The following is a 14,060-nucleotide window of genomic DNA, read 5'->3' as shown; positions in this document are numbered from 1 at the left end:
AACTCATTATAACAGCGCCACTCCATTTCACATAAAGCAGTGCACTAGGAAGCAGCATAGGCTGTAAATACGATCAATGTGATAATATTCTGCGAATTGGAATTTTACTGCATCAACTCAAGTTTCCCTAAAACTATGTTGAAAAGCCTATGACTTTACTGCTTGCACTCAGAAGAGGCTGCTTGTGTCTGTGCCTACATGGGGCATGGGATCCTCCCTGGAAATGTTCTGTAATATTAGTATTGCCCTGGAGATGCTTCAGTGTGCTAGTTTGACGCTAGCTGGGATATTTTAGTGAGAAGAATTAGATGATAGGCTGGGAAAAGGAAACAATAGGCTTGCTGAGATGTATAAGAACAAGAACACAAATATAGATAACAACGCTGCAGTCTTGCTCTCTGGCTCTGACTACCTCCCTTCTCTCCCTAGCCTGCTGTCTGTGTAACTAATCCTTCTGCTTCCTAACTCCCCTGGCCAATTCTCCAAACTCACCTTGAACAGAAGGCAAAGTCTGGGACAAGGTAGAGGGGTGGAAAGAAGGTAGAAGAGCGGCTGGGAGCCCCTCCTGGGGACTCTGGTTTCTGGGAGGGCTGCTGTGTTTCTGTATTACCTTTTATAATTTGCCTATTTCTGTCTATAGCTGTATAGCTTGCAAATATCTGCTTGTATATTGTGCTAAGCTGTAAATATAAAGCTTCATTCTTCAATTTCCAGCTCGTCTGAGTCTAGGCTGAGTGATTTTTCTTAAGTGGGGGGGGGGAGGGGGGCAGGTAACACTCAAATCATCACATTCAGGTACAGTAGTGTAACCTGAATGGCCTCCTGAAATCATATTGATGTAGATGATGGCAAATAAAGGCCTGAAAGAGAAAACAGATTCAGGTCACCTGATTTTGATCTTTATTTTGTTGTTCCCAGAATATGGTGTAGTCTGAACTTAGGTTTTAGTTTGATATGTTTTAAAATCAGAAGGGTTCTGTTAGGGCAGAACAGAAAAGCATTTTCTTCATATTGAAAATGAAGTAGCAATAAGCATGTATGAGATAACCAGAAGGAATCCTTGCAGCAAGTAAACTATTACATTTCCACATTAAATGGTGTGAATCACTTCCCTTGACTTACATGAGCAAGCAGCCTTCACATCCAGATTGCTAAGAGCTCAGTTTGGATATAGGTTAAACTTTTGGACATACTTTTTTTAGTCAAAGACATCACAATTCTCTAGAACTTAAATCCCTACCTAAAAATATCACAGAATCACAGAATTTCTTAGATTGGGAAAGCCCTTCAAGATCATGCAGTCCAATCATTAGTTTCACACTGACAAGTCCTTGACTAAACCAAATCCCTCAGCACAACATCTAATCATTATGAATCACTATGGTTGGAAAGGACCACCAGGATCATCCAGTCCAACATTCATCCCAGCATCCTTCATCATTAGACCATAGCCTCAAGAACCACAGCAACTCTCCTCAAACACTCTCCTCCACCACCTCCCGGGGCAGCCTGTCCCAGTGCCTGACCACCCGCTCAGGAAAGAACTTCCTCCCAACATCCAACTTAAACCTGTGATGCAACGCGAGGCCATTTCCTCTTGTCCTATCATTAGTAATATGGGAGAAATCCATTCTAGCCTAGAGTTTTAAGCAACATGGATGGCTTGGGAAAGAATAGAATGTGGTATAATCTATTGAAATACTCAAGAATAAGACAGAGACAGAAGGCATTTTAGAAGGAAGAGCTTGAGTTCATTCAAATAACAAAACAAAAATAGTTAATGTCATAATGAAGCAAGTGAAAGCATTTTAAATCACTTCCCCCCCACCAACAGATCTTTTTCTTGGGTATCTGAAGCGTTGTTGAAAAAGATTTGCTTAAAGAAAAAAAAAAACACTTTAGAAACAACCATTAGCACATAACTAGAACAATCACAGAATCATACAATCATGCAATCATAGAATCAATGAGATTGGAAGAGACATCCACGATCATCCAGTCCAACCTAGCACCCAGCCCTGGCCAATCAATTAGACCTTGGCACTAAGTGCCTCAGACAAGCTTTTCTTCAACACCTCCAGGGACAGCGACTCCACCACCTCCCTGAGCAGCCCATTCCAATGCCAATCACTCTCTCTGGCAACAACTTCCTCCTAACATCCAGCCTAGACCTCCCCTGGCACAATTTGAGACTGTGTCCCCTTGTTCTCTTGCTGGATGCCTGGTTAGAAGAGACCAACCTCACCTGGCTACAGCCTCCCTTCAGGTAGTTGTAGATAGCAATGAGGTCACCCCTGAGCCTCCTATGCACCACCCCCCCACCTCCCTCAGCCTCTCCTCACAGGGCTGTGTTCCAGGCCCCTCACCAGCTTTGTCACCCTCCTCTGGACACATTCCAGTACCTCAAAATCTCTCTTGAATTGAGGGGCCCAGATCTGGACACAGTACTCAAGGCGTGGCCTGACCAGTGTTGAGTACAGAGGAAGAAGAACCTCCCTTGTCCTACTGGCCACGCTCTTCCTGATCCAGGCCCGGATGCCATTGGCTCTCCTGGCCACCTGGGCACACTGCTGACTCATGCTCAGCTACTATCTACCAGTACCCTCCAGGTCCCTCTCTGCCTGGCTGCTCTCCAGCCACTCTGTCCCCAGCCTGTAGTGCTGCTTGAGGTTGTTGTGGCCAAAGGGCAGAATCCTGCACTTGCCCTTGTTAAATCTCATCCCATTGGCATCTGCCCACCCATCCAACCTGTCAAGGTCCCTCTGCAGGGCTCTCCTGCCCTCCAACAGATCCACACCTGCTCCTAGCTTGGTGTCATCTGTAAACTCACTGATGATGGACTCAATGCCATGGTCCAGATCATTAATAAAGATATTGAACAGGACTGGGCCCAGCACTGATCCTTGGGGAACACCAATAGTGGCAGCTGCCAACTGGATGGGGCACCATTCACCACGAATCTCTGGGCTTGGGCTTTCAGCCAGTTCTTGACCCATACAATCAATCAGGTTGGAAGAGACCTCCAATATCATCCAGTCCAACCTATTATTCAGGTCTATCTGATCATCTAGACCATGACACTAAGTGACTCAAATAATCACTTAGCTCAAACTCACCTGTGGCCTTCAGAACCAAGAAAAAGATAAGAGAAAAAGATAAAACCAGAAATCTCATTCCTCATCTCACCACACAAGAAGACACCTACAGGTCACAATCATTCATCCAGCCCCCCAAAATCCAATGTGCTGTGCATACAGCACTACTGCAGACAGCATAACAGCACATCTATAATTGACAAGGGAAAAAACCAATACAATAGTATAGAAGCTAGGTAGAAAACACTGCAACACACAGCAGAACATCAGCTGAGTCTGATTCCTCAGGATGTGGACTTCTTATAAGACAGACATTCCATAGCTATTGTGTTTCCAAGACCCTGACTCACAGCATCTTGGATTTATGAGACCAAATGTCAGCCCTTCTCTGTGGCCTCACACACATACTTTCAGGCTAATACTGTAACGAGTACAGGTTGATCATAAGACTCTGGAAACCTTGTAATAGAAACAACAGACCCAGGCACAAAGCTGATGTACAGACACAGAAAACTACTGTGAAATATGCTGAATCAAACTCCCAAACCAAATGCCTCAAAAAACTAAGAACCCTCGAACCTCAAAACCTAAACCAAAATTAAAGAATCATAGAATCACAGAATCAAGCAGGTTGGAAGAGACCTCCAAGCTCATCCAGTCCAACCTAGCACCCAGCCCAATCAACTAGACCATGGCACTAAGTGCCTCATCCAGGCTTTTCTTCAACACCTTCAGAGACGATGACTCCACCACCTCCTGGGGCAGCCCATTCCAGTGCAAATCAATCTCTTTGGGAAGAACTTCCTCCTAATGTCCATCTGGAAAAAAATACAGGAGCTGCTGCCAAGCTGTCTACAAAGTTCCTTACGGTGGTACTCACAACTACTTCTGAAGATTAGAAGTTTAAAGTATATAATATATACCAAATAATAGTTATTTCCAGATGTAAGGAAGAAATTCTTCACTGTGAGGGTGTGAGACACTGGAAGAGGTTGCTCAGAGAAGTTCTAGATGTCCTCTCTGTCCTAGTTTGACCCTAGCTAGAATGTTTTGATGAGAAGAATTACATCACAGGATGTGAAAACAATGGTCATGTCTACTGCACTCATAGACTCGATGAGATGTATAAGAACAAGAACACAAACATAGATAAGGCAATCACTGTCCATGCTTTGGGCTGAATTTCTCTCTCTCTTTAACCTAACCTGCCATCTCTGTGACTAATTCACCCACTTCCTAACCCCCCTGGAGAACCCTCCAAACTTACCTTGAACGTAAGGCAAAGTCTGGGGTAAGATAGAGGAGTGGGAGGAAGGTGGAAGGGTGGTTGGGAACCCCTTCTCGGGACTCAGGTTTCTGGGAGGGCTGTTGTGTTTCTGTATTACCTTTTAACTCATATATTTCTTTATATAACTATGTAAATTGTAAATACCTGCTTGTATATTGTGCTAAGCTGTAAATATAAAGCTTCATTCAATTTCCAGAGCTGCTGAGTCTAGTCTGGGTGATTTTCAAAGTGTGTGTGGGGGGGGAGAGGAGGGTAACACCCTCTCAGGAAGTGTTCAAGGCCAGGTTGGATGGGACCTTGAGCAACTTGGTCTAGTGGAAGGTGTTCCTGCCCACAGTGGGGATTTTGGAACTAGACGATATTTGAGGTCCCTCCCAACCCAAACCATTGTATGATTCTAAAAATCAGGCAAAATCATGCAAGAGACAAAACATCTCAACTCTCAAACAGTTCTGGTCAGTCTATTTGCAGGTGTAAGTATCAAGCTGTACTGAATCTATAAAAATGGAATTTGCATTGTACTTGACAGCATTTTATGATAAGATCATAAGATAATTATGATAAGATCATAAGATCAGTGTGTCCAGCAGATTAAGGGAGGTTCTCCTCTCCCTCTACTCTGCCCTAGTGAGACCTCATCTGGAATGCTGTGTTCAGTTTTGGGCTCCCCAGTTTAAGATGGATGGAGATCTGCTGAAGAGGGTCCAGTGGAGGGCTACAAGGATGATTAAGGGACTGGAGGGCAGGGCTTATGAGGAGAGGCTGAGGGACCTGGGGCTTTTTAGTCTGGAGAAGAGGAGACTTAGAGGGGATTTGATAAATGTTTATAAGTATCCGAGGGCTGGCCAGGAGTGGGGGGACAGGCTCTGCTCACTTGCTCCCTGGGATAGGACAAGGAGCAATGGGTGTAAGCTGCAGCACAAGAGGTTCCACCTCAACACAAGGGGGAACTTCTTTCCTGTAAGGGTCCCAGAGCACTGGAACAGGCTCCCCAGAGAGGTTGTGGAATCTCCTTCTCTGGAGCCTTTCAAGGTCTGTCTGGATGCGTTCCTCTGTGATCTGTGCTACAATGTGTGGTCTTGCTCTGGCAGGGGAGTTGGACTCGATGATCTCCTTGAGTCCCTTCCAAACCCTAACATCCTGTGATCCTGTGATCATTATAGATAATGATTAAATGTTCATCAGTTGTTCATTTTGCCAGCTCACAGTGACATTTCACTTCAAATGCTGTTGATCAGGTTTTAACTGTGTAATCACACACTCAGAGAATTAACCAGGTTGGAAAAGACCTTCAAGATCATCAAGTCCAATCTATCACCCAAAACCTTCTAATTAACTAAATCATGGCACTAAGTGCCTCATCCAGTCTTTTCTTGAGCACTTTCAAGGATGGTGACTCCACCACCTCCCTGGGCAGCTCATTCCAAAGGCAAATCACTCTCTCTGTGAAGAACTTCCTGCTAATATCCAGCCTATACCTCCTCATGACCTGGTTGTCTACAGGTAATGCTGATGCTGCAGCAGTAGCTGCATACAAGAATTCCAGAAGAGTTTGCTACTATGTAGGATGAAGAAAGCCACACAGCAAAAAACCCCACAGTGTGAGGGTTATGTTTTCCACCACAAGCTATTCTATGACAACGTTACTTACCATAATTGTCTGGTGCATAAAGAAATGTAGAGGAAAAGATTAGGTTTTATGGTCATCAGCAATAACTAATATGGAGGGGGAAATGGTGATCACATAGATGAAAGCTGTCTTTATGCAGAGTAATTTATAAACAGCTCAGAGCTCTGTAAATCTGCTTTAGTACCATGTTGACACAGAAGCCATTAATTAACCCAAGTTAACATTAAAACCTACAGTAGGTGTAGAGTTTAAACAGGGTTAATTCTTAACGTGTGCTGAAGATTACACTTTTATGTTCTATTTAACATTTATGTGCTATTTAACATTTTTTTGCTGTTCAGCCTGACAATCTTTGAAGAGGCTATGACATTATAACATTAAAGGAGAGATGCTTGGCTGGTCAATGAAGAAACAGCAGGGCCAGTTGAAATGTCACTGCTCCCCAAGTTTTTTACTCTGTTTCTTTGCAGAAGGTTAATACTTGACTAGCAGAGTTAGAAAAATAGATCATGTGGGCACTTCTCATCTGCTTTGGTGCAAAGGGACTTGGATAATGTAACCCCATACAGAAAGCTGTTTAAGCTAACGTACTAGCTTGAGTCTAGCTGAGACATTTTGGTGAGAAGAATTAGATGATAGGCTGTGAAAAGGAAACAATGGTGATGTCTGCTGCACTCACAAGCTTGCTGAGATGTATAAGGACAAGAACACAAATGTAGATAACAGAGTCTCTCTCTGGGCTTTTTGGGGCTGCATGAACTCCTCTCCCTAACTTGCTGACTGACTAAGCCTTCTGCTCCCTAACCCTGCTGGCCGACCCTCCAAACTCACCGTGAATGTAAGGCAAAGTCGGGGGTAAGGTAGAGGGGTGGGAAGAAGATGGAAGGGTGGTTGGGAGCCCCTCCTGAGGACTCTGGTTTCTGGGAAGGCTGTTGTGTTTTTGTATTACCTTTTAACTTGTATATTTCTGTCTATAGCTGTATAGATTGTAAATGTCTGCTTGTATATTGTGTTAAGCTGTAAGTGTAAAGCTTCATTCAATTTCCAGATCGACTGAGTCTAGTCTGGGTGTGTGGGAGGACAAGTAACACCCAAACCATCTCAACTAAATATTTCTGTACTTAGGCAGAAATTAACAACTCATAGGATCTCTCTTCCACCAGTACCTGCTTCAGAGTGATAGCCTCTGGCAACAGGAAGTGACTTCTACCAGAGACCTAATGACATAGCTGGAAGTCAGTAACACCTTCAGTGAGTGCCAACATTTTTTCAGAGCCTTTGACCACACTTGCTCTGTGTTCCCCGAATGAGTGTAGCAACAGACTTCAGGATATCAGCTCCAATCCAATTAAGAGCACAACCTTGGAACCCTCTGTATCAAATTAGGTTTTTTTCTTACAGGGTCTCATACACACACAGACACTACTTCTTCTGTTGCGTGGTGTGCTTGTTTGAAGCAGATTAGAATGTTTTGGTGAGAAGAACTAGATTACTGGCTGTGGAAAGAAAAACAATGGTGATGTCTACTTCGCTCACAGTCTTGCTGAGATGTATGGGAACAAGAAACAAAAACATTAGATAACCACTCTCACTTGGGCTGCTGGCTGAGCTGAATATCTCTAACCTCACCTCATTTTGGACTAATCCACTTTGCTTCCTAATCCCCTGGCCAAACATCCATTCATCCTTGGGACTGGGGTAAGGTTGAGAGGGGTAGGGGAAAGGTGAAGTGGTGGTTGTGAGCCCCTCTGGGGGACTCAGTTTTCTGGGAGGGAAGTTGTCTTTCTGTATTACCTTTTACCTTGTATATTTTTGTATATAACTGTATATATTGTAAATATCTGCTTGTATATTGTGCCAGCTGTAAATAAATAGTTTCATTCATATTTCCAGAGCTGGCTGAGTCTAGTCTGGGTGATTTCTAAAGTTGGGGGTGTAGGGTGGGAGGTGGGGGAACACCCAAATCATGCCATGTGGTCCCCACAGTAGTCAGAACAAGAGCCAAAAAAGTATTCGCTATCTCATGCCCTCAGAAAGAAAAGGGGGAAAAAATTCAGCAATTTGCCACTAGGAATTAAAGTATCTGCACAAACTTGCATTTTAAAGTGCAAAATTCAGACACTTTGAGGGACATAATTCCCCTTATTCTGTTCCCATAACAATCAGCAAAATCAAGGAATACTGGTTCTGGCAGTTGATCGTTTCTGTGGTGCAGATACCTTTGCAGCTTAGGATAGAAATGTGCCTTACAGAGGGTCAGAATGTGGTCGATTGGCTATTACTTACAGCACCATGGAGGGTTCAGACCATGCTACAGCCCAGATAACAACCACAAAAGATTATTGTCTCTTAGGCACTTAAAAAATTATTCTGCAACTTGATTAAAATTAGAACTTGGATTCAAAACCAAAAAAGACTTAACTGTTAAAAATAATCATTATATGATTAAAATGTTACCCTCCTTATTTCTGTTGTTTAAATGTTATTAACTTTTAACCTGAACACAAACTACACTGCAGATCTACACTGTTAGTTTGTTGGTTTTAATGCCATTCTTTTTTTTTTTGTTTGTTTGTTTTGGATAGACCGAAGCTTTTCTGCACAGACAACTTACTGCTCTATTGCAAGAACATGTGGGTCCTGGAGGCATGGGAAAAAAGACTTAAGGATACCAACAGCAGAATGGGAAGATTGAAGAAAAAAAAGGGAAGATGAAAGGAAAATACATCTGTGGAATGCTGCTGAAATGAAAAAATGATCCTATTCTAAGTTTTAAGCACAATGCATTGTCATGAGTGGTCCACTTTGTATCTCAGTTTCATTGAGACTCTGCGTTCAGGCAGGTTAAGATTCAAAGGCATTAAAGCAAGAAGTTTATTATAAATAAACAAGGAAAAAGGCCTTAGATTATGATCTATAATTTTACTGTAAGCAGTGGCCAGGGATTGTGGAGTTTTATAGACTTGACTACTAGTACATAGGTAGGTAAGTAGGTAGATAGGTAGGTAGATTAGACAGACAGACAGATAGGTAGGTAGGTAGGTAGGTAGGTAGGTAGGTAGGTAGATAGAAAAACAGGTAGATATGCAAAGCCTGAACTCACATTCTAATAATATCAGACTTGGTAAGTAGAGACAAGACTTTTAAACTGTTAGTAACTACTAGCTGTCACTATAACTGCATGTAAGCTCCTACGAACAATTGCTTCTCCGGCTCAAAGCACCCAATCCATACAGGCTAGTGGACAGCTCTAAGAGTTGGGTGAAGTTCAGCATACCACACCCCTAGGCAGCAAAGAGCTTAGGAGCAGGCTTGGTTAGTAACAACAACAGCACACTGGGGTTATTCTAACTCTAAGCAGTCAGCTGAAGACAGCAGTTCTGGCCAGTGACTAGGATGAGTATCATGCTAAACTTCATTTGCTTTCACACCCAGTGAGAAATAGCACAAAAGCCTTGTGAAATATTCATTGCCACCCACCTTCTGTGGTGACTGGGAGAGAAATCTCCATGCAGGCTGCAGACTGTGCTTTTCTGAAGGGGGGCCTTCCAGGCCCTCGTCGGTTTGCTTTTGAGGCATCTGCGCTGGAAAGTCGTTTTCCTGAACTGCAGCTCTGGGATGTTGGGCTTGTACAGTGACCATTCACATGATCTGGAAAGTGAATGCAATAAGTGCTAGGTAAAGTGCCAGCTCCCAAAATTCAGAAGGAGAGGAAAGGAGGAGAGATGTATGCTCTGATATTGAAGAATGGGTTAAATCAACTCTTCTACCTCTTTATTTGTTTTATCATCCCAGCACGTAGATATAAGAATAACTCACCATTTCTTTAAGGTACACTTGGAATAAAACCCCAAGGGAAGTAGCCCTGGCACAGGTCATTACAGCTGCAGATACCACAGCATTTGGTTGCCCTATGTGCAAAGACAAACTCTGAATATGCTGCTGGTAACACTGTCATCCCTGATGTTGTGTCTCCTAACTGAAGATGCTGTTGGTAACACTGTCGTCCCTGATGTTGTGCCTCCTAACTCTGAAGATGCTGCTGATAACACTGGCATCCCTAATATTGTGTGATCTAAGATTCCAAATAAGTTTGAACACTATCTTTCCTTTTTGCTCTCACAAAAACCTGCAAGTGTAGCTTACTACAGGACAGTATTTAGAGTTAGAAACCTTCCCTACCTGACTCAAAGCCACATGAGACAGGCACCTACTGCTAAGAAGGTCAACAGCATCATGGCTTGTATCAGGAATAGTGTGACCAGTAGAGCAGGGAAGCGATCGTGACCCTGTGCTCAGTATTCGTGAGGTCACACCTGGAGTATTGGGCTCAGTTTTGGGGACCTCACTATAAGCAAGACATTGATGTGATGGAGAGAATCCAGTGAAGGACAATGAAGAAGGTGAATGGTCTGGAGAACAGGTCTTGTGAAGGCAGCTGAGGGAACTGAGGGTTGTTTAATCTGGAGAAGAGGAGGCTGACAGGAGACTTTGCCACTCTACTACTACCTGAAAGAAGGCTGTAGTGAGATGAGAGTTAGTCTCTTCTCTCTAATGTAAAGTGATGGGATGAGAGGAAATGGCCTCAAATTGTACCAGGGAAGATTTAGATTGGATATTAGGAAAATATTCTTTACTGAAAGAGTGGTCAGGCACTGGAACAGGATGGCCAAGGAGGCAGTGGAGTAATCATCCTTGGAAGTGTTCAAGAAGCATATAGACATGACATTTTGGAACATGGTTTAATGGCCATGGTGGTGTATGGATGATGGTTGGAAATGAAACAATTCTGATTCCACTTGGGATAATTATAAAACTAATCATAATACTGTTTTATTCTTTATACCATATAATTTATTTTAGTGCTAAGGAAACTGCTGAACAACGGATTTGTCTACTACATATCCAGTTGGCAGCTCTCACTAGTAGTGTTCCCCAGAGGCCAATGGGATGAGATTTAACAAGGCCAAGTACAGGGTTCTGCACCTTTGCCACAACAACCTCAAGCAGCACTACAGGCTGGGGACAGAATGGCTGGAGAGCAGCCAGGCAGAGAGGGACCTGGGGGTACTGATGGAGAGTAGCTGAAGATCAGCCAGCAGTGTGCCCAGGTGGCCAAGAGAGCCAACAGCATCCTGGCCTGCATCAGGAAGAGTGTGGCCAGTAGGACAAGGGAGGTTCTTCTTCCTCTGTACTCAGCACTGGTCAGGCCCCACCTTGAGGGCTGTGTCCAGTTCTGGGTTCCTCAATTCAAGAGAGATGTTGAGATGCTGGAACGTGTCCAGAGAAGGTCAATGAAGCTGGTGAGAGGCCTGGAACACAGCCCTGTAAGGAGAGGCTGAGGGAGCTGGGGTTGTTTAGCTTGGAGAAGAGGAGGCTGAGGGGTGAACTCATTGTTGTATACAACTACCTGAAGGGAGGCTGTAGCCAGGTAGGGTTGGTCTCTTCTCCCAGGCAACCAGCAATAGAACAAGGGGACACAGTCTCAAGTTGTGCTGGGGGAGGTCTAGGCTGGATGTTAGGAGGAAATTATTACCAGAGAGAGTGATTGGAATGGGCTGCTCAGGGAGGTAGTGGAGTCGCCACTCCTGGAAGTGTTCAAGACAAGACTGGATGAGGCACTTAGTGCCATGGTCTAGTTGATTGGACAGGGCTGGGTGCTAGGTTGGACTGGATGATCTTGGAGGTCTCTTTCAACCTGCTTGATTCTATGTTTCTATGAGATCTAAGCACATGAGACCTTTGACCCCTGGTAGAAGCCACAGCCAATGAGCACAACACATGCTGCTGTCTGATAGAGTGAAGACCAAAACATGACTGTCTTAAATGTTGCCTACATTTGTCTGTTCTTCAACAGTGGAAACACAAAAACCCACTGATGAATGCTTAGATTTGAATTTGGAGTGGATGGGACAGGACTATACAACATTCATGTGATTCCCCCCCACTCTCAGGTCAGGTATGGTGAATGCTGAGAGGAAATGGCATAAAGTTGCACCAGGAAAGGTTTTAGATTGGATATTAGGAAAAATTTCTTCACTGAAAGAGTGTTCAGGCATTGGAACAGGCTGCCTCATGAGGTGGTGGAGTCACCATCCCTGGAGGTGTTCATGAAACGTGAATATGGCACTTTGGGAAGTGGTTTAGTGGGCATGGTTGTGTTGGGTTGGCCATTGGACTAGATGATCTAGAAGTCTTTTCCAACGTTAATGATTTTGTGATTCTATTCTATGAATTCTGTGCCATAATTATTATTGAACACAATTTCCCCCTCAATATATGAAACAACACACACCTGAGTATCACTGGATTAGTTTTGGTCAGCAGGTAATTCATACTTAACTAATTTAAGTAAAGAGGAGCTAATGAGAATGAAATAAAAATCAGACTTATGCAAGGACATTGAATATTTCTATTCAAAGTGTGGAAGCTTCTGCCTTCATTTTAAATGTCAGGTTATTGATACCTGAGAATTAGATCAATATTGAAAACTCTGTATGGAATTCATAGAGCTAAAGAATCATAGAATCGACCAGGTTGGAAGAGACCTCCAAGATCATCCAGTCCAACCTATCACCCAGCCCTATCCAGTCAATGAGACCATGACACTAAGTGCCTCAGACAGGCTTTTCTTGAACACCTCCAGGGACAGCGACTCCACCACCTTCATGGGAGTTCAAGAAAAGCCTGAATTCTAGGGATGGCAACTCCACCACCTCCCTGGGTAGCCCATTCCATTTGGTTTACTCTCTTTGATTTGTATTGTATCTGAGGAAAAGATGACTGCTAGCATACTGAGATAAACTTACTTCTAGAAAGCTGTGTTACACTTAAGACACAACAAAGAAAAAAAATGTAAGAACAGCCTTTTTATTTTTCTTTTTTCCCCCCTTTACTCCCTCTCACCCTGTTCTAACAAAGGGGGAAATGCACATCATCTCAAGCCGAGCCTTTTCTAATGATCTGAGAACAAAAGAGTTTAAACACAACTAAAAGTATTATAATATCATTGTAAGATGTAAGGAAGTAATCAGTAAAAAGAGCAGACAAAAGGACCAGAGCAAGATGTTTTGATATGGAGCAGAAAGAATCTGAAAAATGAGTCCCAAAGAACAACTGTTGAGGAATATGATCTCTGCTGTTAAAGAGAGGAAAATTTGATCTATTTCTTCTGGCTTTGTGTATTATCTATAAATTAGGTGTGAGGTAATAATTCTAGGTGTGAGTAATCTTTTTTCCTTATACAGCAGAGAGATGCACATCTAAATCAAGAAAAGAGATTCCCAAACTACCATCAGCCCAAAGAACAGTCTCAGGTTTGCACGTAAGTCCCTCCAAATCTGTGTAAAAGTAAAGTGCTGCCACTGTAATATACTGCTTGTGTAATATAATGCTATTCTGATTAAGGTAATGGAGTTAATCCTAGATATCCTCTTTTTTTCCCCCTGAGAGCAGAGTGAACACATTCAGAGCCACAAAACACTGTGAAGTTGGTGAAAATACCAAGTGTGCTGTCACTAACAGAACCCCTTTAAAAACTAGTAATTTTGCCTGCAGTTACGATCAACAAAGCCAAACCATCAAATAAACACTATCCAAATGAAGAATAAAAATATATGTCATAGCATCATTTCTGCATTATCATATCTGAAAAACCAAAACCAGCGGTGCAAGTGTTCTCTGTTCTGCACCATATCCTGGTCTCCAAGCTGGTGACACATGGGTTTGATGGAGGGAGGGCACTAGATGGGTGCACTTAAAGGGGGGCTGTCAATGGCTCCATGCCCAAGTGGAGGCCAGTGACAAGCATAGTCTCTCAGGTATCAGTCCTGGGACCAGTCTTGTTCAACATCTTTGTGAGTACCATGGCCAGTGGCACTGAGTGCAGCCTCAGCAAGTTTGCTGACGACACCAAGCTGTGGGGTGCAGCAGACAGGCTGGAGGGCAGGGATCCATCCAGAGGGACCTGGACAGGCTGGAGAGGTGGGCACAAGCCAACCTCAGCAGGTTCAACAAGACCAAGTGCAAGGTCCTGCAGCTGGGTAGA

General features: G+C 43.4%; 1 protein-coding gene across 7 annotated transcripts in view; it reads right to left on the bottom strand.

The window, feature by feature from the left end:
• STXBP5L (syntaxin binding protein 5L) overlaps positions 1–14,060 on the bottom strand; it is a 307,500-nt gene that overhangs the window by 20,300 nt on the left and 273,140 nt on the right. For 5 of the 7 annotated variants that reach the window (XM_064143383.1, XM_064143384.1, XM_064143385.1 and 2 more), the window contains one exon: positions 9,494–9,664. The exons of the other annotated variants lie outside the window; for them this stretch is intronic. In XM_064143383.1, coding sequence (XP_063999453.1) covers positions 9,494–9,664 — 171 coding nt within the window. The remainder of the gene's footprint in view (positions 1–9,493; positions 9,665–14,060) is intronic. 7 annotated transcript variants of the gene reach the window in all.

This window comes from Pogoniulus pusillus, chromosome 5 (genome assembly GCF_015220805.1).
Source record: "Pogoniulus pusillus isolate bPogPus1 chromosome 5, bPogPus1.pri, whole genome shotgun sequence".
NCBI lineage: Eukaryota > Metazoa > Chordata > Aves > Piciformes > Lybiidae > Pogoniulus > Pogoniulus pusillus.
The sequence above is the reverse complement of the archived record's forward strand: the minus strand, read 5'-3'. Positions and strand labels throughout refer to the sequence as shown.